This window comes from Phalacrocorax aristotelis, chromosome 1 (assembly GCF_949628215.1).
Source record: "Phalacrocorax aristotelis chromosome 1, bGulAri2.1, whole genome shotgun sequence".
NCBI classification, from domain to species: Eukaryota; Metazoa; Chordata; class Aves; order Suliformes; family Phalacrocoracidae; genus Phalacrocorax; species Phalacrocorax aristotelis.
This window is the reverse complement of record NC_134276.1, coordinates 193,800,884-193,823,784: the sequence shown is the minus strand read 5'-3', so window position 1 is coordinate 193,823,784 and position 22,901 is coordinate 193,800,884. Positions and strand designations below refer to the sequence as shown.

General features: G+C 39.9%; 2 protein-coding genes across 16 annotated transcripts in view; one reads left to right on the top strand and one right to left on the bottom strand.

Annotated features, from left to right (window-relative positions):
* Nucleotides 1-22,901, top strand: part of CADPS2 (calcium dependent secretion activator 2) — a 319,788-nt gene that overhangs the window by 141,482 nt on the left and 155,405 nt on the right. For all 15 annotated transcript variants that reach the window (XR_012658617.1, XR_012658616.1, XR_012658615.1 and 12 more), the window contains exons 6-7: nucleotides 1,779-1,900; nucleotides 18,738-18,849. Coding sequence is in view for 12 of the 15 variants with exons in the window: in XM_075081181.1 (XP_074937282.1) it covers nucleotides 1,779-1,900; nucleotides 18,738-18,849 (234 nt within the window). In the remaining 3 variants the exon portion in view is untranslated. The remainder of the gene's footprint in view (nucleotides 1-1,778; nucleotides 1,901-18,737; nucleotides 18,850-22,901) is intronic.
* LOC142051999 (vesicle-associated membrane protein-associated protein B-like) lies at nucleotides 6,316-12,409 on the bottom strand. Its single transcript, XM_075081859.1, has 2 exons — nucleotides 12,390-12,409; nucleotides 6,316-6,724 (listed from the first exon to the last, which is right to left on the bottom strand). Exons 1-2 carry the CDS (start codon nucleotides 12,407-12,409, stop codon nucleotides 6,316-6,318), a joined length of 429 nt encoding a protein of 142 aa, XP_074937960.1.

Genomic DNA, 22,901 nt, shown 5'->3' with positions numbered 1-22,901 from the left:
CATCCCTGCACATCACCGCAAGCAAGAGTGACTGTTTTTGCAAGTTGGATGTTTCCTCAAATAGCCCATTTGCAGAAATTTGTAAAATAAACAAGTAAAATATCAAAGTAGTAGGAGAAGACTTAATCACTTATGTTCTTCAGCTGTTGGACAGTTTCAGAAATAGGCAAGCAATATTTAGGAAGCTGTTCATCAGCTAATGAGCTAGTAAATTAGCTAGTGACATTTTCCTTCCTAATGAAATGCAACTTTTTTCCATTGCTGGAATCCAGAATTGCAAAGGCAAATGTACTGTGCAATTAAATTGGAAACTCAAGGAAAAGAAGTATCAACATAAAAATGAATAAATATGAAGTCTGCATTGAACAAGGACATACGTTTGGCATGTGGAAAGACTGTAGAGGCAGTATTAGCTAGAAGGCTCTCTAGTGCAGTCTCTCAGTGATTGTTGATAACTTTCCTAACTATTTGAATGCCTAGACTACAAAAGATGGAAGAGAGATTATTATGTCATTCTCCCTGAATTGCTGTTATTGTTTATAAAGCATAATAAGCAGTGTTGATAATTTATGAGTAATGTAAAAATGTTCTAATGATTTGTCAGCCAGGGGTGAAGCCTGGCTTAACATACTTGAATTGAAACATATTGGCAAATATGCAAACAGTTTAATAGCAAACTATTTTAGTAGTTGCTTGCTGACCTAAGAAACCAATTGCCTCTAATGAGACCATTAGAGGTAATGAGTCATTACTTTTGTCACCTTTAAAACAATCAAACAAATATTGGTTTTCATGTATAGTTCAGTTGAGGACAGCTTCTCTGCTGATAAAAAGGACTGCATTTTTCCCAGTTTCTTCTCATAGGCCCAAATGGGGCTGGAAGGAAAAGCAGCTTTTCCAAAGCAAGCAGGGAAACCTTTTTTCTCAAATATTCTCTGAATTAAAAATATCTGAAGTGTAAAAATTCCAATAATTTCACACTGTGACAAACCATGAGGTTTATAAAAGGCGGAGAGCGTTTGAAGTAGGACTGCATTTGGCTCTTCTGAGCTATAACTGAGTAGTTCAGAAAAGCTGAAAAACTCTGGGATCTGCCAAGCTCAGAATTTCCCTGGTGAGGAAATTTCTCAGGGCGCAGCTGGTAGAGGTGGCTTTTTCCCTTTCTTTTCCTGCCCCTCCCCATATGCATGCTGAACCTGACTGCAAGTACTGAGCTGGGAGAAGGAAAACGGGTAGGTAGCGGGGGAAGAAAAAATTACAGCAGCAGAAAACGATTCTCGACCTGCCTCATGCTCACAACACCAAATCACTTCTGAGATTCAAGGGTTGCGACCTCCAGTGTCACAGCACCACGATTAACCTTTCAAGAGATGTGATCAGTGTACTTCCTTACCTTGTTTACAGTCTTAGTAACCTATTCATTCCATAAATACTTATTTAGATGACTGCTTAAAGCATACATTTCCTCATGTATTAGGATTTAGAATTATACTTGGACATTAGTCTCAAATTAACTACCAGCATTTAAATTATGTTTGGAGTGAGTTTTTGGTCATTGTCCAAGTAGAAACAGAGCAAAAATTTCAATTCCTACTGTATGCTGTTGAAAGTGGAAAAACAAGGCAAAATTAAAGCTCCTCTCTGTCTGTGAAGATTTGAGTGAGTGGCGTTTGGGGATTTTTTTCTGTTTTCTTTTTACCTGCGTGGAGCTTCGTACTGCATTAGCTGTGCTATGTAATGTTTTCTGAAGGATGAATTATTTGCTTTCTTTTCCTCAGATTGTTATAATGGAGGTACAAGGTCTAAAGTCAGTTGCTCCCAATCGAATTGTCTACTGCACCATGGAAGTGGAAGGGGGTGAGAAGCTCCAGACGGACCAAGCAGAAGCTTCCAGGCCACAGTAAGCCTCTCTTCTGTTGCTGTATCATCCAGCATCTCTTTCTTCCATATCACGGGAGAACCTAACAGAGTATCTTTACAGTTTTTAAAATTAAGTTAGCCCTAGGTTATATGAAGGTTTTTTTCCTGGGGAGTCTTCTTAAATTCTGAAAAATGAAAATACAAATAATAGTTATTTATGGTGAAGTAAGTACTAAGTGTGGATGCTGTCCAAATAAATGCCATTGATTGTATGTGTGAGGAAAAGAGCTAGAGACTGCAGCATTGTGTTCTTACCTGCATCCTCTGAAAATACAAACCTCTCAATAGATGTTAGCCTGAGGTGATTTTATGTATTCTAGGTTAATGTGCAGGTGGCCTTGTGGAGCGTAACTGGTACAATTGGTGGAGAATCAATACTCAGTAATCAGTCTTGACAAAGCTTACTCACCTGCTGAGCCTATTTCATTTTAAATTATAGGATCCACTTCTTTCAATTAATTTTTCAGGGAGGCAGTCAGCAAACTGACTTGGAGGGGGATAACATAATGGCACCTGTAGTTGAACCAGTCCGAGTGGCAGAGAGGAAGAAAATTAAGTGTGGTTTTTGGTTGATTCGTTTGACCTTACACACTGACTTCAGACACTTTTCTATTTGTTAAAATGTCATTTGGAATCTTTTGTAGATAACTTTCCAGACAGCGTGTTGAGGTTTTACTGGCACCGTAGTGTGCCTTGAGAAAAACGATTTAAAAATTGAGGTTGTTAGAGTACCTGAGAAAACATCTATGAGGGAGTCGGGATGGTAGTTTCTATTCAGTTCAGACCACAAATATGGACTTCTGTTAGGCAAAATTATAAGCACAGAGTTTTATCTGCCTCTTCTGGGGTTAGGAGGAGGAGGAGATCTAATTTGGTGGACTTTCTCGTAGTTGCAGCAAATTTCATTGGCAAGTAAACCAGCAGCCTACTCCAGTGACATATTCAGACAACTTTGCAGGACTCTAAGTATCTGGCACAAGGTGTAAAATTCACTTGTCACAGTCCCTGGCTGTGTTCCTTCTCCAGGGCACAGGAACGCTCAGTCTTACCATTTGTATGTAGTGCCTGAGGAACTAAAAGCAACAATAGCATAAAAGACACACAGATACACATATTGAAGCAAGGTCGTAAGTGGGTATGCAACATTCCCTGCTCATTTGCAGGCCTGTTGGGGCATCCTCTGGTGGCTCGGGGTCCCATGAGAGTCTCAAGGCTTTCTCATGGAGGGCACATCTCCAAGCTGTGCATTCTCTCCAAACACAGAGTTGCGCTCCTATTGTTCCCTGCAATGAGTGCGTCCAACCTTTGCTTACTGTCATGGTCAAGGTTCCCCTTTCTTCTGATGGTGTGTCTCTCTTTTTCTTCACCCTTGAACTTGTTAGCTTCTGTTTTACGTGCTTTATTAACCCCTGATGTCATTGGTATGGGTTTTCAAATCTTGCTAAATCAGCTGGAATACACAAATTCTCGAATCTTGGGCCCAGTCATTCTCCTTCCAGAAAACAGTCTGTAGATGTTAAGGGTTTTGTTTCTCTCTAGCTGTTGGATAAAACGTGCTAGTGATGGTTCATGGTCAGTTCATGGTTTACTTATTACATATTGAGGGCTGCAGGTTAAGGTAAAGGTTGTAAAACCAATCAGAAGGTACTACATTGTCTATAGATTAGCTGATTTTCCTACCTGTCAAAGTAGAAACTTTGTGAAAAGGAAGTTCCAGAACAACTGGGGCGTTTTGAGACAAAGCGATAATGTGAGGACCTGCTCTGAGCTTGTAAACTGATTTATCAGATTTCAGGCTCAACAGGTATGAGTTGATTGAATATGGGAGAAAGGCAGGTTATAGGCTGTTCCATATAAGTGATGTTCTCTGAACTAAAGTCATATGGTTTTGTATAGAAAAAATTATGCGTCTTTAGGAAGTGGATGATTGAGAGATGCCCTGAACCATACACTGGAAGGACAGGACTGGGAGTTACTGGTGCTGGTGACCTGCTGTCCTACAAAACAGTGTAACTTGAAGGCTGATAGAGCTCTAAAATCTACCTGGTTCTTGTGCTCTTCTGAGTTGTACTGTTTTCCATTTCTGGCAAGAGTAATTATGAGACATTGGCATACAGTATGATTATGAGCATATAGGGACATGTAGTTTGTGAGCATATACAGAGATGTAGTTTGAGGCAGTGGAGGAGGATATTAAATTAGACAAGCATGAAATTAGCAAATTATGGGCAAACAGTAAAGAGGATGGAGGAAGCTGCCGATGGAATGGGAGATCCTTTATACCACAGTTTAATTTTTCTGTTAGAGCCGAATCAGGTTTTCTTGATGCTAGCAATATTGCTTTTTTTCGTTTGATGGCAGAGGGAAGTAAGAGGGCTTGGCAGAATTTAGCCAAAAAATTGCACTGATGGAAGACAGCCTAGGAAATACTGTTACAGGCAGAGGGGAGTCTTAAGGTATGTCTCTTTTCTGTCTCCTATCCCAGCCTGTGCCCAGTCCTTCTAAGATCTTTCTTACTTTTACGACCAACACATCTCTAGCCCCATGCAGTCACCTGCCTCTTCTTGCCCCCCTGCTTCTTCCAGCACTCATCACTATTGTCTGATAGGGACCTGCCAGGGTGGTGGGGAGGGTCAGTCGCTGGCTGAAGGGTTGGATTTTCTCTTGCAAAAAGGAGATATGAGAAGAGGTGGAAACAGACGTGACTTTCTGCCCCTGATGATGTTAATAATGGTACTGCTACTGGGAAGAAAGACGCCTCCTTGTCCCCTCAGTCCTTTGGCAGCAATGGGCAAAGTCATGTAAGCAGAGGCCAGTGACCAGCCGGGCAAGCACAGCCAGTCCATCTCTTTTCTGATACAGAAAAAACAAGCTGTTGGCTGCCCTAGGCTACTGCCTACTTTGCCTGCTGCTGGAGCTGGCTCCATACTGGGATAATTTTCAGTACTGTCATTCTGATATGAAGGAAAATAATCAGTGAGGCTGGAGGAGAAAACACAAAATGCATTGCAAAAAAAAAAAAAACTAGAGAAATGTAGTTCAGCTCAGCTCTTCAAATCACTAACAGTAACATATTTGCACTGACAAATCCCAGATAAATGAGAACATAACTTCAGATTTTATATAGGACATGCAGCTAGAAAAGGGTGGCAAAGCTCTCGTACTAAGTGTAGAATGAGACAGTGATGAAAAGTGAATGATTACCACCAGCCTGCTGTGGGAGACTGCTGGCAAGAGCTCCAAATCACGTCCTTGTCACACACATTTTCTGTAGTTGGTTTATCGTTTTGAACTGGTAGCTACATTTGTGAAAAGAAGCAGTATAAAGAATTATTTATGGCTCTTTTTTTCATCTGCGAAACATCAGAGTATACAGTGCAATGCTACTACTCACTCAGAAGTTTCAAGAGCTTTGACAGTGAAAAGGAGAAAACAAGATACTCAGATGAATGTTTCAAAATGGAGTGCAAGCAGTGTGACCTTAGGATGGAGGTTAATGGAAGCATGAGTCAAGTAGAGACTTAATTCAGGATTTATCCACTATTCCAAAATGCTGAATATTTTCCCAATAATTTTTATGAACATGTCTGTAAGTATTCATCTGAATCACTGAATGCTTCCATAAGAGTAATAAGGAAATTACAAAAAATGTCCTTTCTTAAAGGGGAAAGAGCTAATTAGACTTCCAGAGAGGAGAGCACAGTTTTATCCTGGCTTTATCAGTAAGAAATATTTTCTGTTTTCTTATTACTTTTAACCCCTCTCTGCTTTCTCTCTCCTTGAATAATAATTTTGTGAGTTTATACTGAAGTGTTTAATTTCCTTCTTTAATAAGCTAAATAAAGCACTATTTATATGTACGTTACTGAGTAGCTAATGGTCATTCTAAAGTGCAAATGCTATAGAACAATATAGTTTGACCGAGCTTAAGCCTTGGACTATTTTACAAGCAGATCAGTTATACAGCTTCACATTCAAACCCTATAAAATTTTTATTACTGCCTGTGAAATATTTCTTCATTCCTTCCAACTGTTTCCTGCCTTTTAGCCCTGCTGAAAATCCCTCCAACATAGCCTGTGACCTTTTCTGCCAGAGAACAGTAATCAGAGCCTTTAGAGGAACCCTTCAGTTGTATGAAGCTTTGCATAACTTTGTTGCTGTGACGCCACAGGAGGTCATCTTGCACAATCCAGTGCTAATTTCATTTTTCAAATGTTACTGACGTGATACTGATAGTTTTTAGTCTTGTGCAATCTAGTGTCCACGTTTCCTTATCACTGAGTTTTATTCATTCTGAATATTAAATAATGTGGTTCCTTGAAAGTGTTGTCTTTTGGGTATGGATAATCATGCCTAAAGATAAAAGATAAAATGGAATATGCTATCTTTTATCACTAAAAGTGACCTTTTGCAGTTGTGGATACAATTTTATTTATTTCTATGTCATGAGGCTTATCATTTTCCGCTGGTAGCTCAAACACACACCTAAGTTTCGAATCCATGAGTTCTTCTGGTTTTGCTTCTTTCCATGCTGCTTCCATATCTGAAGTATCAGCTGGAGCAAACATAGACTGAACCATAAACTTGTGTTTACTTTTCTCATTAGGGTCATAGTCAAAAGGCTGTAGCATCACAGAAACATTAATTGATGTTCCTGCATCGATAATTCCACTGTTAGGCCTTACACAGTATCTACGTGGTGCTGTGGTCTTAACTTTGAAGCACACATTTCTGTCTGTAGGATTGCCGAGTTTCAGGTTTGTAGTGACAACATCTGTGAAAGGACCTTTCTGAAAAGACCTTCTGTTGTGACATATTTATGCAATAGAAAAAGATCATATCTTGCATGATGAGAAAGTTTTAATGGAGCCAACAGGATATTCTTCATGTAAACAAGACAAATAAGATGATCATATCACGCTGCCAGTGATTGCATGATCTTATAAACATATAAGCTGTTATATATTAGGAGTATGTGAAGAATGCATGATTAAGTATCTGACCAGAGGAGGTAGGGAACCTCAGTCAAGACTGCACAAATACAGGAAATGCTGCTGATGTTATTTTTATGCAGTATTCTACCACTGTTAATTCCATAAAGTAGTTGAAGTATGAGTACTTGTGGATACATAATTAAAGATTACTTGGAAAAAAAATTATAGAACACTTTATAAAAAAAAGGCTTAATTTCTAAAATTTAGACCTTCCTTAAACAACATGGTCACTCATGAAAAAAAAAATTTTTTTAATGGAATGTTTTGAGGATATGTCCTAAGATGACATTTCTGAAAGGAAAAAGGATCGACAACATTTACAACCTGTGACAATCATGTTCCAAGCATCAGCTAGTTTTATTTCTTCATCATAGTCACTGCAACTTTCTAATTTTTATTTTTGACAAAGGGAAACAAAGAGATGATCATACCTGCAACTGTCACCTAACTTGTGGTTACATGACACAGATGTACAGTGTGTAAGGAAAGAGAAGGCACACCTACTCTTTTTTTCCTTTTCACCTGCTGCTGCTCTGTGTCTGGTTGATCTGCATAAATGAGATTAATTTTGGTCAGTAAGACTTTAGTTATATTGTCAGTTTTTAGTAACCATTCCTTATACTGTTTACACCTATAGGAATCCATGTTATTGCTCTTACACAGGAGAAAAAGTAGAATGAAAAAGTTGTCCCTGCCTCATATTGCTTCAAGTCTTAAGTGTAAAACTAGAGGCTAAACATAGGAAGAAATGAGAGACAGAGACGCAAGTGTCTGCTGATCAGATAGGCAGTAATCGTATGGTCTGTTCCTGGCAAGAAGACCAACTCTTCTTAGGGTGTGGGGTTTTTTTCCATTGTTTTTCTGGGTTTCGCATTCACACGTGGGAGATTGTAGTTTCATAGTGCCTGATCTAACTGTGCTTAGTTTGTTGTTGACATGTTTCCTATTATATCTTCTGAGAATAAAGCCTCTTTGGGATTTAGTTTCATGAACAGTGTCTTTTACTTGATGGATTTCACCTGTTCTTTTGACTATTACCTCTGGAAATTTTTCACATACAGATAAGTACAGTGAAATCCAGCATTGGTCTTACAAAGGATAACAAAGTAGAATTGTTCAGCCAAATTTTGGCATCCAGATTTATTTTCTTTAAAACAGATATATACGTTTTATGCAACATTTACAAAAGTGAGGTTGTATGTTAGAGAACCTCTATGTATATTAGTAACAGCATTTCAAAGGCTAAAGCCTGAGAGACATAACTATGTTGATGCGGACAGTGTTGAAAACTTGGTGAAGGCATTTGGGAAATTTAGGGGAGCCAGCGGGGTGAGGATCGTGACAGGAAACAAAGTGCGTCTGCTTTCATAAACTAGGTTCAATTGAGATGCATAGTGATTATTATAATTTGCTCTAAGATTCATTTTTATATTTTTAATGGATAAATTCCGTCATGGCTTTCATCTTATCATATGTCAGTAAGTCTTTCTGTTTTCGATTGTCATGATTTGTGCAATTCACGAAATAGGGTGGAAGAAATTACATTTCAAAAAATTGGATGCTATGAGCAAATATCTTGTATGTCAGTCTAGTATCCAGCTGTGAAGAGGAAAAAGAAATTGCCAGTAGGAAATTATCTGATGTTTTCTTGGTTCTGCAAAGGAAAAGATGGCAAAAGGAAAAATACCTATTTATCCCAGTCTGTGTTCTGGATTAATGATGGAAGAGTTTCACAAAAGGAATATGGATTCAGCTGAAAATTGACATGATAATTTTATCCAGTTATGCTTGATGCCTGATCAATTACTTGCTTCCTTAAAGAAAGGAAATAATACCTAATCAGCTCAAATATAAAGACCAATATGATATCCACAAGAAAAAGATATGGGATTTCTAAAATAAGTAGGTTTCTATGCTATGGTCTGTCATTGATTACCATTGCATATTGTCTAAGAGATTTTTCACCTCTCTTATTGCAGAGAAATATGAATTACATTCAGGCTGTTAATATGAAAAGAAATTTGAAACTTGACCGGATAATAACCTGAACAACCTGATTTTAACTGGCCTTGCTCAGAGCAGGGTTTGAACTAGATGACCTCCAAACGTTCCTTCCAGCCTGATTTTACAGTGATTCTATGATTAATACCCAAAATACTCTTTTAAGTCTGACTACCTAAGGGACTTGTGAAAAGCACCACTGTTAGAAGGGGATGTTCACTTGTCAGATCAAGACAAGTGTGGCATGGAAGAAACGGGGATGAGAGGAGGAAGAAGATAATTAAAGTTGGTTGTAATCTCTATTTAGATAGTTAGCAATAAACATAATCCTTCTGCCACCAGGGCATATCTTTTTTTTAATTTTCTTCACCGTAATCATTTTGATTGTTCTGGCTAAATCCTGGTTGTTCTCCTTGCTCCTGTGTGCTCAGCATGCTAATAATTGACTGAAAGCGACCAGGATTTCTGCCCTGGTGTGATGTTTGCATTTCTGAAGACGGCGGCTTTGGTGCACCACCTTCTGCTGCAGCGTTTAGACCCCAGGCAGAAAGCCGGTGGGATCCGGGCTTTATGATTAATGGGTTCTCTGTTCAGAGCTGGGATATTAACCCTCCTCATCTAGTGTCACTGCTGGAAAGAATAGCTGGTTTGGGTGACTGTCATCTTTTAAAAGGTAGAATGATGTTACATGTCTCTTGCAAGACTGATACCAGTTTCATTTCATAGTGCATTTTGGAAACCTTGGTGATTGAAGATGCATGTCCCACTGTTACCCCTTTTACTATAATGATCAGGGCTTGGAGAAACACTGTTCACATGCTGCTTAATGTACATGATATATGATACGGCATGGTATATGACACAGCAAATGTGACTAGTATTTTGCAGGCAGACATTAAGCATTCTCTAACATTGCACTTAAGCATCTATAGATGTGTGATCCAGCTTCAAACTGGAAGGCATTTGGCTGTGAATAGTGCGGTGTTGAGCCAAAGCCAATTAAATCCTGCTTAGAAGAAAAATGTTGTGGGTCAGGCTAAGCCTCATACTAATATAGCTACATGGTCTCTGACTGGGTCAAAGTAAAAGAAAAGACAGCCTGTGAAGTATCATGTAGAGGGGTGGTGGTTTGTCAAAAAAAAAGATGGGGTTGGGAAGGATTACCTCAAATTTTTCTTCCAGTCTCGTTCTGGAATACTCTGGTAGAGTGGATTTGAAACTTGTCATTCAAAGTGGTCTGTACCTGCCTCACCTTTGGAACATTGAGTTATTGTTTGTGGGCAGTACTTGACATAAAAACATTTCCTTTGGGTTTCTCTTAAATTTTGATACGATCAGAATGTCCCATTTTACCTTTTCTAAAGAGACGATTCTTGTATCTTGGTCTGAAGAGACCTTTCAAAAATTTGCTTATGTTTGTTGTAAGCATTATAATACAGGTACATTCAACATAATTGCTAAACATTTGACTAGGTACAGTGTTTGAACTGGAACAAATTTTATGGTTTTATTTAGTTTGTTTTGTTGTTTTGGCTGAAGGGAAAAGTGGAGGAAAAGAGTTTAAAAGAAAGATGTTTTTGCTTTTGAGTCCTATTCAGGCTAAGAATACTTTGTACATCTCGAACGCTCATGACACTCAGAAAACTGTTTTTCACCCCGCCATGGGCAGACTCTGCTGTCACTGTGCATTGATCCTCAGAGGTGTCAAGAGGTCTCGTACTTTTAGAATACAGAATAGTCCACTGAAGAGGTGAAGAAAAAAATGTATAGATCTTGAAATTTCTTAATAACTACGTAGGATATAAGGTGTGAGTCTACAGGTTAATGTGCCTACTTGAAAGCAATACCAGCAGATTGAGAGTAGGAGGACAGCAGAAACAAAGGCAGAACGATGTGGACAGCTGAAAAGAACAGTAGGAGTCAGAAAGAGGAGTAAAAGGGGTTTCAGCGTAAAAGAGAAGTGGTGTGATGCCAGATGGAATACTGAAGTCTTCTGATTTGATTCCTGGGTCTTCCCTGATAGACTGTGTAGGCTCAGATAGGTCAGTCTATTTTGTGATTTGTTTTCCCACATCTTTAGACTGAGATGACATCTATCTGCTTCATCAAAGTACTGTCAGTTTATCAACACTTGCACAATATTTTGAAGGTTTAAAGTGTCCCACAAATACTAAATAACATGAAATAAATAGGATTCGCAACTTTTAACAATGTTGTGATGGATTCATAATTATCTTTTTCCAGGCAGAAGTGAAGTAAATATGCACATAGAAATTTCAAGAGCATGAATGACTATGTCTTGCCTTTGTGTCCATCACCAGCCCCTAGCTGGGTTTGAAACTGAGTGGGAAACAGGAGTTAATGCCTCTCATGAATTCTTCACACAATATGTAGCAATGGTTCTCAGCGCCTGGCAGTATGTCAGTTTTGTTACATACCCTTGAAAATCTTCACCCTGACTTGTCTTGGTTGCCTGTACTGAAAATGAGATGGGAAAGCAAGACTAAGTAATAATTTATTCATACTGTTTTATGTTTGTGATGACAATACTTGTCATAACAGCAGTCTAGAGTGTTAGAGTGCACTTTTCTCATTTTCAGTGCAGAAAGCGTAAATGAGTGTTTTTACTTAGTTGCTTATTATGCATTGAACCCCTCTTCTGGTTTTTCTTTCTGGTTTGTTTTAGACACTTTTTTATTTTAAAGAAAAACTCTTCACGAATTTATGGGTTTTTTTACAAGTAATGTTTTTCGGATATTAATAATGTTTTATGTTTAAAAATAAATAAATAATTTTGTCTAGCTCATTATTAGCTCTAAGTGGCTTGTAATTTTGAGCTCTGTTAATTCCTTTATTTAAAACAGTTAGTACTTTTACCAAAAGCAAACCCTGAAAAAAACACCATATGATCAGATTATCCTTTTCTCCCTTTCATATTAGTCTATTTGTGTAAAGGGGCTCTAAAATATAGCATATCCATCAAAACACTGTATCTTTGCTGTTGCCGAAGTAAGGATCCAATTCAGAGCTTTCAGTTCTTCAGAGCAGAGCTCCAAGAAGATATTGCCAATGTTTTGTAACCAGCCTAAAAGCCTTTAATTTGCTGCTGAATCCACAGAAAAAAAAAACAAGCAAAACATTCACTGCTTCTGAGGGATTATACCAGATAGTGATTCAACGATGCATTCAGAAATTGAACACCGGGCTACTTCATGTATGCAGCTTGTGTTGAACACCCAACTTTTCTATAAAGGAAGTTCTGAAGAGATGGCTTGTTAGTCTGCATTTCAAACCACTAGTGTGCTGAGTCAAAAGTGCTTATATAGATGGAAATAAATGAAAAATGGGGAAAGAAAAAAAAAGAAAAAGTAAGGGACAGTAGGGTAGACCCTGTGGAATGGAATCAAAGGTGACACTTAAAGGCAATTTTGTGACTTTCCATCCTTACACCAAAATTTCACTTTTTCCTGTACTTCTTCCTACTGTCTTCCATCTCCGTAGAAGAAATCATCTTTCTCATATCTATATTTTGTAGTTTTAGGATGATTTTTATGGCAACCTCAGGGTTAAACCATTACTATTGTAATGCTCCTTCACTACCTGACAGCTCTGAAAGTATTTATGCAAAGTATCAGTGTTTCTGTAGTAGGGTTTGTAAAACAATGAATCTGTAGGTATCAGCATGATCTCCGCATAAAATAGTGGAATCACAGTAACACAGGGAAGAGCAGAGTCAAGACACATAAAAGATTAGATGAAGTTAGTGATGAATGGCCAAGATACTTGGCCAAGCTCACAGTTTAGTTTGCTTGAGTGCAGGCTTGTCTGTGCTTCTACTGTAAAAGGACATTATGATTTGTTTAGAACCTTCTTTATGCATTGCCTTTCAGCTGCAATTTAATGTGCTTGCTCTGATGGAGGAAATTATGCTTCTTGTACTTCCACCAGAATAAATGAGTAATTTTCAAATAGAGAAGTAAGAAAATGTAGATTTTTTTTTTTGCAAGAAAAATATTGGCAACTAAACCACGTTATAAGCATTTTAGAAAGTACAACCATACAAACTCTTTCCCTTGTGGTTTCAAACTTGAATTCCAGATCCCACTGATGTAATTGAGAATATATACATAAATATATATTGAACAAAATAGTGATGGTAATGTTGCATATAAGGAATAATCATTGCCCTGTTAAATCCTTGATGCTGCATAATAAACTTCGGTTGGTTGTGCAGTAACATTTCAACATCCTTTTTCACAAACTTTCATTAATGGGAGAAGCTGGAGTATTAGCATTATTTTGTAAGATGTGCAAAAGGGAGAAAATAAACGCACCTTTGGGTTGTATGAGACAACTGTTAGCGTTAAGGCCATGATTTCTAGTGTCAGTCATGGCCAAATGAATGGGTATTTCGTTGCTCATAAGAGAAAAGGAAATGCTTACGATATAGGTCCAATTATTAGTGCAGAAGAACTAGCAGCAGTTAATACCAACTAATACTCTCTTTGGGAATCTCAGTAAAAAAGACAAAATCAGATAAGTACGGATTTTGTTTGGCTGAATGGAGCCTCCTCGTCAAATTAAAGATTTATTGTCAGATCGCGGCGGGGTAATTTGCACTGCTGTCTCTCACTTTCTCTCTCTCTGTCTGTATATATGCAGTTGTAGTTAGTAATATACAACATTTCATCTTTGCTAACAACAGAATGTTTGTCAGCCCTGGATTTAAGGTGTTTTGAATTAAATTAAAGTATCTATATAGACAGATGTGTCAGGGGGTGCCGTGGGTCTCATCTATATGGTTTTTTCCTGGCCTTTCATCTATCTCATGACTTGCCCTGTGAGTATGATTTCTAACCTGAAGATGATAGGTACCTAGTTTTCCACAGTTTCTAAACAAAACAACCAAGTTGGTATAGATTCTTGAAAGTTGAGACACGGAGATGTTGTGGAGACCCGAACATTGTGTTTCCAGTCAAGCTCCAAGATGTGCAAAGAGGAAGTGCCAGTAAATCTTGTAGACTTGTGGAGCAGCAGCTGCCTAACAAACTGGTTTTGGCAGGTCTTCCTGCTCATTCCAGCTCTGTAGCACATTCCTGTATGGATAGGGAATAACAAAACTCTTCTAGAAGACCTCTTATGGTGGTTTAATGAAGAATGAAGAAATCTATTGAGGTAGATTTGTGCAGTAGTTTTAAAGCAAGAATCAAACCTGGAAAGATGCAAAAGGAGGCACCAAGCAGACTGAGACACTCTGGTATTGGTTTCAAAAAGGCAAAAAGGAGAAGATTTCCTAAGTGCTGAGGAAAATCAAGTCCTGATGGTCCAAAATTCTGCAGAGTTGATATTTTGTCAGAAAGAAAATATTCCAATAAACTGTGCTAAAATAAAAATTCTAGATGTTTGCTTAGAATAATAAATTCTATAACATTCACTCCCATGTAAGACTGGAAATTTAAGATCTCATAAAGAAAAGTTTTTACTAACAGAGACCGTGATTAGAGTGGAAAACCTGAGAGAGCAATTTGGTGCCATTTCCAGTATATCAAATGTGTTCCAAAATGAAGTAGAAAAAGTAAATTTGCCTAGAGCGGGTTCTGTGACACAGTGATAGATCTTTACCTGAAATAAACATCCGCCTCCTTGCTGGTAGTGGGTACTTTTGCAGTGAAGGGAAAGCAATGCTGGTAAAATACTCTGCCAATAATTATGGTATCAGCCCAAGTACCCCTGACAGAAATGTAAATATGGTGAAAAGACTGGGGCTTATGGTTGGAGATGGTCGAACATCAAATCATTGCAGTTTCTGTAGTAAAGAGAATGAGTAGGTGAAAGCAGAAAAAATGTGTATGCAAAGGAAACAGTTGTGGCAAACTGAGAGCCTAAAGAGGCAGGATGGTTTTTTTTTTTTAGGCTTGAAGTCGGTGGGTTTAGAGGTCTCAAGTATGTTGCACAGGCTGCAGCTGTCAGTGCAGTGAGAGATGCTGCAGCATTTAGCACTGAAATGATTGTTACTTTTCTAGCAAGATTTAAAGAAAAGGTAAGAGTGGGAATTTTTTTTTAACTCAATATTAATACTGCCTGAGATCCACACTTGTTTCTAGGTGGGAAGTGCAAAATTTTTGTTGACACATTCATCACCAAAATTGTTCACATTAGCAAAAATCATCGCACAGATATTCCTAAATCAACGGCTTCTCCAAATGCATCGAAGTGGCTGATTTGCTCTTTCCATTGTTTACATACATTTGGTAGTTAAAACATATTAAAAAAACATTAATTTGTGGAATGGAATATGAGCAGGTGTCATAAAAGAAATAACCAGGAAAAAAAAAAGTTGAAAGCTAACAGATCTTGAGCACCAATATAGTTTGTTTTCAGAATAGTAAAGTGTATTTCCAAATAGGCTACCTTATGTACACTTGCATGCTTTACCCAGTCTATCCCATGCTTTAGATCACCCTTAATAAATGTTGAGTGCCCGGTATCTTTTTATGTTCATGGCACAAGCGTTACAGCTCAGAACTTTATTTTTAACAAGACAAAAGTGTATTAGTGGGTGCTGACAGTGCAAAATGCAGACAGTAAGACCATTCTTATTACTACATTTCATTTTAGACTGACAAAACACTAAAATGCGAATTGCAAGTTGTTATTAGCAGCAATGTTCATATGGATTAGCCTACAGCTGGGAGTTCAATATTACGTATTTTGGTTACGCTGTAATTTCTGATTTCCGCTTCAGTTAATGCCTGATGCATTAATAGCGTACATAATAACATAATAATGTGCTTTTAAATGTACAGGGTATAGAAAAACTCAATTTCTGCCTGGATTATTGGGTCTCTCACACCCATGTTCATTCTTGGAAGAAGCAAACTAAAATGAACATGATACCACTTCTATTTTGGCTGCTTTCTCCCAGCTTCTGATTTCAAACAGTGGGAGGAAGGATAACTCTGCAGCAACACAAAGCTCCAGAGAAACAGGGCTTGTGTTCTAGTAATCCACAAGGAATAATAAGGAAGATGAGCAATGAGCCTTCTGTAGTTTGCTCTGATATTGGCAGCTGGGAGAAATATCGGGTGCCCGCAAGTAAGCATAATGTTAAAGAATACAATTGTGAATTTGCCTTTTCTAACAGAACATGATTCCTCACGTTCTCTTTCTTTTATGAGGAATGATGTTAAAGTCTAGGCAGTAAAATCTGTGACCATCTGCTCTGCCGCATAATTCACTTCCAGAGACTTGGTCTTAAGAGGCTAGGAGAGTTAGCTGAGTCCTGATCAGCAAGGAGCATGACGATCAATGCGTGGAATATTTGCACCATGGGCATGAAGCTTTAGGAATAGATTCAGACCGTTGCTTTTCAACCCAGGATTTTCACTTACTGCTGCAGATGGAAGAAGGGATGGGAGAAAGTTGTCATTCAAGGATAGTAATCAGATCTGACGTTAAAGAGGTTTTCCAGTACTATGTTGGTGTCAGTAAGAGGTGGAAGACCCAGTGTTAGTTCCATCCACGTCAGTCTATCATTTTGCATCTGAATTAGAGAAGAAGCAAATTCTGCCAGGCTCCCTGGGCAAGGCTCATGTGTGCCCCATCCTTCCCTGCTGTGACCTGCAGAAATGGAGCCTGGGTATGTGTCTCCAGAGAAAGCTGTACCAATTTCTGGGGAGGTCCTCGAGCCAGATGCTGGGGTGCCCACACCCCTGCACATGCTGCAGAGCATACCTGCTGCTCAGCTTGCAGAATCACCCCAGGTGATACTCTCTTCCTTGAGCAGGCTGGGTCTCTTCTCTTTAGTCAACATGACTTCTTCAGATTTCCTTTCTTCTGTCTGTAAGTGCTGGCTCTAGGTCTTTGTAGAGAGGCTTTTGTTTTGTTTTGTTACTGTAATAGGAGTTTCTCTTGATTATTTGCGTGGTCCTATCCATTGTGATGTGCACAGTTCAAGGCTTCTGGAAGCTCAGGGGCAAATTATCCTGGTGCCTGAGAGAGAGCGAGCAACTAACAAAGCGCTTAGATTGTGTTTGTGATTGCAAGGCAGCATTCTTCCTGAAGGGGGGGGGGGGGGAGACTACCCCATCTTTTATGAAGATGCTTTTGCCTTGGAAATCTCATTTCTGTATTGTGACAAAACCTGCCGCTGGGAAGAGCAGCAGTGCTAGGCATTGTTGTGTCCTGCGACTGCAGCATCTATCATCAGATTACAAAACAGGTTTTCTCCCTCTCAGGAAGGTAATTTCTTGTCAGAGTCCCTGTTTCAATTACCACTTTAACTGAGGCTGAGGCTACGTCCGTGACAGACAGAAAGAGTATCTATCTAATCGAGACAAAGCAGACAGAATGTAATGTAAGGTTCAGTTAATTTTCATTGAACCTCCTTGTTGCAGTCTGGCATGTGTTCAGCCATCTGTAGGACAGGTTTATACAGAACCTCTGCTTTCTTAAAACTTTTTGGGTTTGGTTGCATATTACTATTTAGAATTTGTCTTGAAGTCTGTAACTGATGTTAGCTGAAGGATTTTCTTTTATCTGTTACATCCCTTTGCTGGAGGATTGCTACTGTATGTTCATTATCCAACAATGGAGAGTTCATGTAAATTATTCTTGAACATAAAATAAAAATACTGCTTTTTGTAAATAAGGCCCCCTAAGATTTTAGCTTGTGTAATACATCCTTTTATAAAGCATACTCTTAACGTCACCTATCTTCTTTATTTCCTTAGTTTCTGCTAATCATAATATCTCAAGTAGTGGAAAAATGAAGAGAAACTGGAGCTGGGCTCACTTTTTCTATTTTGTTTGAGCCTAGTAGCATAATCAGAATCAGCATCATCAATGCAATGAGTACCATGCAATTGTTCAGGAAAATGGAATAGCTCGTCAGAGGAAGCTGCAATCTAATGCGTGTAACTTTCCTTTTTTTGTACCGCTGGCATACAGAGGAGGAAAAGGCTGACAAACCAAGTGTCTTAACTGAGATAAGAGATTGAGAGCTAGAAGTTTGTCTGCCTAATTTAGCTTCTCTAAAAGCATGAAGCCATGTGGCAGTAATTGTCTTGCAGAGCTATAGTCATCCTCATAAATAATAATTTTTCACAGCTTTTGCATTTGTGTTTGCATTTTTCCTACATGCTTATACTAAGTTGTAACATCTTACGAAAAAGTTTTCTGTGTTCAAGTCTCTTACTTTCTGCATAGTTTGTTCACCTAAAGTTAATTTTTTTTTTTTTCTTTGAACTGACACATTGCCCCATTCCTGGAAGTGTCCAAGGCCAGATTGGATGGGGCTTTGAGCAACCTGGTCTAGTGGAAGGTGTCCTTGCCCATGGCAGGGGGGTTGAAACTAGGTGATCTTTAAGGTCCCTTCCAACCCAAACCATTCTATGATTCTTTGCTAAATTAATTTGATTTGTATGAACAAGATAGTGAACCTAATAATATGCTTAATAGAAAAAAATTTCTCTTCCCTTTCCCCCTTTCTCACTTCCCCCCTTTCTCCTCCTCCTTTGTTTTCTTGCTTGATTCTGTTTTCTCCTATAAGGCTATAATTTCAGTTGTTTAGGTTTTGCCATTAAAAAATTTATTACGGATTTTTCCAAAAAGTCATATAGAAAACCCCTGACTCGTCTTATCACAGAGAAAAGCTTATTTTTGGATGCTTAAAAATGTACTTCCTTGCTCTCTCCCCTCAAAAATTTGGAAATTAAGTTCTAGTAACGTATTAATAAGTATTCTGTAGAAAATATTACAGTCCTATCGCTCTTAAGCCTCTCCTCTGCCCCAGTTAAATCCTGTTCTATTATTTATTGCAGATGGGGAACTCAAGGGGATTTCACCACTACTCACCCTCGGCCTGTTGTCAAAGTAAAACTCTTTACAGAAAGCACTGGGGTGCTGGCACTTGAAGATAAAGAACTGGGAAGAGTGAGTATTATGTGTAGAAACAAGACTTATGTGAGAAATGATGCATAGAAATGCGAGTATTGATAAAGCATGCCATAAAATGGTATAAGGTATTCAGCACAGCACCTGCTCTGCTGCAGCTGTACCAAAGAGTGCTTTTTCTTTTAAGGGTGACTTTTTCCAGTGTTCAAAACATAATATGTTGACTTGGGTTGCCTTTCAGAAACTTGCATCAGGGATCCATGATGGTTCTCTTTGTCTTGTTTAAAACTTTTTTTAATTCCTACATGACCTACTAATGCTTGTAGCTGTTCAAATTAGGAGTGAAGTGAGAGAAGACTTGACATGTAATAAATACAGCAAATGATTGGGGAAAGGGAAGGAAGGACTTAAAGTGGTGGAAGGATGAGGGAGGAAGGAGCGATGGAGATAATACGTCAGGATAAAATAAGAGTTCTCACTCTTGTACTGTATGAAATTCCCTTCCCTTTTCACATTTTCCCTATCTTGGCAGGATCATCTATCCTTCTTAGGAAAAATCTTAGACTAGGAGTGCAAGGTGTCATAGACAGAGGAGGGTAGTGTGAATGACGCAGAGGAATTCCGCAAATCTCACCCCCGCCCCATCTCCTGTTGAAATTCTCCCCTCTGACATGTAACGCATGGAGGATAGCTCACGTTTTAACGCTCAGTTCTGCATTCAGAGTCATGGCTGTTTCTTATTCAAGCAAGGACAGCTTGTTGGGAAGAGCTCTGCTCTTCCTAACTGTGTGTCCTCTAAGTGCTGGCAGCTACACAAAGACAGATTCTCCCTCATACTGGGTCACTTGTTAAGATCAGGACTGTATCCCCAGTATTACTTCCTGTGTCCTCTCATGTCCTTCTAGGAGGCCTCCAAGGTCACTTGGGCAAGGATGGCTGAGGTGAAGGTGGGAATCTGTGTGGGGAAGATTTCCAGTAGGGTAACACACTGGCAGGAGCCAGGCAGGTGTTGTGGCAGATACAGAGGATCCGCAGGGGTGCAGCTGAGCAGACCAGAGTCAGTAATATCTGGATTCAAAATAACAAAAAGAGACACAAGAAGGGTGGACTTAGAGGAACTGCATAGTGCTATTAAATGCAGACAAGTTTATTCTCTGTCCCTGCTTGTTCAGTCCTTTCAAAGAAGAAAAACTGAAGGTCAATGCCAAGGTGCAGGGCAGTGGAGAAGGGACTCTGTGGCCATTGTGATCAGTAGCCAGAATAGTGATTGACAAGGAGTCAGAGAAGGAAAGAAACAGTAACAGAATCAATGGGGTAAGAATTACGTGTGTTAGCAGGATCCTCTTGGTCTGCAACCTTAAAGAGCCAAACTTCAAGTATAGGCTTGGTCTGCTTTCTTATGCTGCAGCTTGTCTGAGTTTCTAGGACAGGGGTTAAAAAGATTTTAAATTATTTTAAAGAATTCAAACATTTCAAATGTGAAATATTGAATATAGCTTTTGCCTTAACTGTATCCTGTGGCCCCAGAGGGTTTGGTTTGTGTTTTTTTCCTGCCCCCTCTCCCTTCCCACTCCTGGCCTTCTTCTGACACATCTATATTTGTCAGCTGGGCAAACCAGTTTAAAGAAGGTAATACTTTTCCTTTCTTGGTTAGGAGTGGTGAGGGGAGAGAGAGAAAATAAAACTAGGTAGCTGACAGGGGCTAGTGCTGAGGTCACTGCCCTGTTGCTGGATGGGATCTGACCCAGCTTTCCCAGAGGCAAAGCAAGATATATAAAAGGAGAGGGAGGAAAGTGTAATCTTCTGTTTCTGTTGCTGATTCTTACTCTCTTGTTGTTCTTCGGCAGAGTCTGCATGCTTTTATCAAATGCTCTGAGGTTTGGCAGTTTGTACCAGAATTAGGCTATAAATGGCCCTCAGGCATCCCAGCCCCCAGAGAGGGAAAAAATCTGAACAAAGGAGGATTTTCCCTTGGTTGAGGAGGATTGGGTTAGAGATTAACTAGGCAAACTGGATCCTTGCAAATCCATGGGCCCTGATGGGATGCACCCATGAATGCTGAAGGAGCTGGTCATGTTCTTGCCAAGCCACTGTCCATCATCTTTGAAAGGTCATGGAGGACAGGAGAGGTGCCCGAGGATTGGAAGACAGCAAGTGTCACTCCAATCTTCAAAAAGGGCAAAAAAGAGGACCCGGGGAACTATAGGCCAGTCAGCCTCACCTCCATCCCCAGAAAGGAGCAGTTCATGCTGGAGATCATCTGCAGGCATGTAGAGGAAAAGAAGGTTGTCAGAAGTAGTCAACATGGATTCACCAAGGGGAGATCATGCTTGACCAACCTGGTAGACTTCTGTGATGGTGTGACTGGCTGGGTCGACGAAGGGAGAGCAGTGGATCTTGTCTATCTCGACCTCAATAAGGTGTTCAACACTGTCTCCCATAACATCCTCATGGACAAGCTAAGGAAGTGTGGTTTAGATAAGAGGAGAGTGGGGTGGATTGAGAACTGGCTGAAGAACAGAACTTGGAGGGTCGTGATCAACAGGGCAGAGTCTGGTTGGAGGCCCATAACTAGTGGTGTTCCCCAGGGGTCTGTGCTGGGTCCAGCCCTGTTCAACATATTCATCAATGACCTGGATGAAGGGACAGAGTGTAACCTCAGCAAGTTCGCTGATGACACCAAGCTGGGAGGAGTGGCTGCTACACCAGAAGGCTGTGCTGCCATCCAACGAGACCTGGACAGGCTGGAGAGCTGGGCCGAGGGGAACCTCATGAAATTCAACAAGTGCAAGTGCAAGGTCCTGCACCTGGGGAGGAACAACCACATGCATGGGTACATGTTGGGGGCTGACCTGCTGGAAAGAAGGACACTGATTTTACATATTATAATCCATTCCTAATTTACCAGAAATGTCCGGCCCCCATCCTTGCCAAAAAAAATGTCTACTGTAAAAGATGTGTCAGTAAAAGATAAAGCTCCCACAATGACCTTTTGCACAGAGCATGGTCCTTAGCAGTGGAAAAGAACATAAAAAAGGGCATGCTGGCTGTGCATCAGCCTGTTTGGGTGTCTGGTCTGTCCTCCTGCACCTCCCACGTCTGGCAATACCAGGGGTTGCTGACAGACACCTTCCAGGTGGTGGTGGTAGATGCTCAACTCAGGAGAAGGGGGAATCTGCCAGCTTTCCTCTGTGGTTTAACCAGAGTATTTGGGAGCAGTGGTTGCTAGCTTCAGGGGAGTTTGGGAAAATATTTGAAAGAATTTGTAGAATATAATTTTCAAGTACGGTGTACAATCATGGTATACCTTTTAGCTTTCAGAGTCTTGTTTTGTTGTTGATGTCTTCATTTTCAAATTTGAGAGATTTAAATTAAGGTGGCCTTTCAAAAGATCATAGAATCATAGAATCATTAAGGTTGGAAAAGGCCTGTAGGATCATCAGGTCCAACCGTCAACCCAACACTACCATGTCTACTAATCCATGCCCTGAAGTACCGTGTCTACACGTCTTTTAAATACCTCCAGGGATAGCGATGTTACCACCACTCTGGGCAGCTTGTTTCAATGCCTGACCACTCTTCAGTAAAGAAATGTTTTCCTAATATCCAATCTAAACCTCCCCTGATGCAGCTTGAAGCCATTTCTTCTTGTTCTATGGCTAGTTATCTGGGAGAAGAGACCAACACCCACCTTGCTACAACCTCCATTCAGGTAGTTGTAGAGAGAGATAAGGTCTCCCCTCAGCCTCCTTTTTTTTCAGGCTAAACAACCCCAGTTCCCCCAGCTGTTCCTCATAAGACTTGTCCTCCAGACCCTTCACCAGCTTCATTGCTCTTCTCTGGACATGCTCCAGCAACTCAATGTCCTTCTTGTGGTGAGGGGCCAAAAGCTGAACACAGTACTCGAGGTGCAGCCTCACCAGTGCCGAGTACAGGGGCACCATCACCTCCCTGCTCCTGCTGGCCACACTATTCCTGATACAAGCCAGGATGCTGTTGGCCTTCCTGGCCACCTGGGCACACTGCTGGCTCATGTGCAGCTGGCTGTCAACCAGCACCCCAGGTCCTTCTCCACTGGGCAGCTCTCCAGC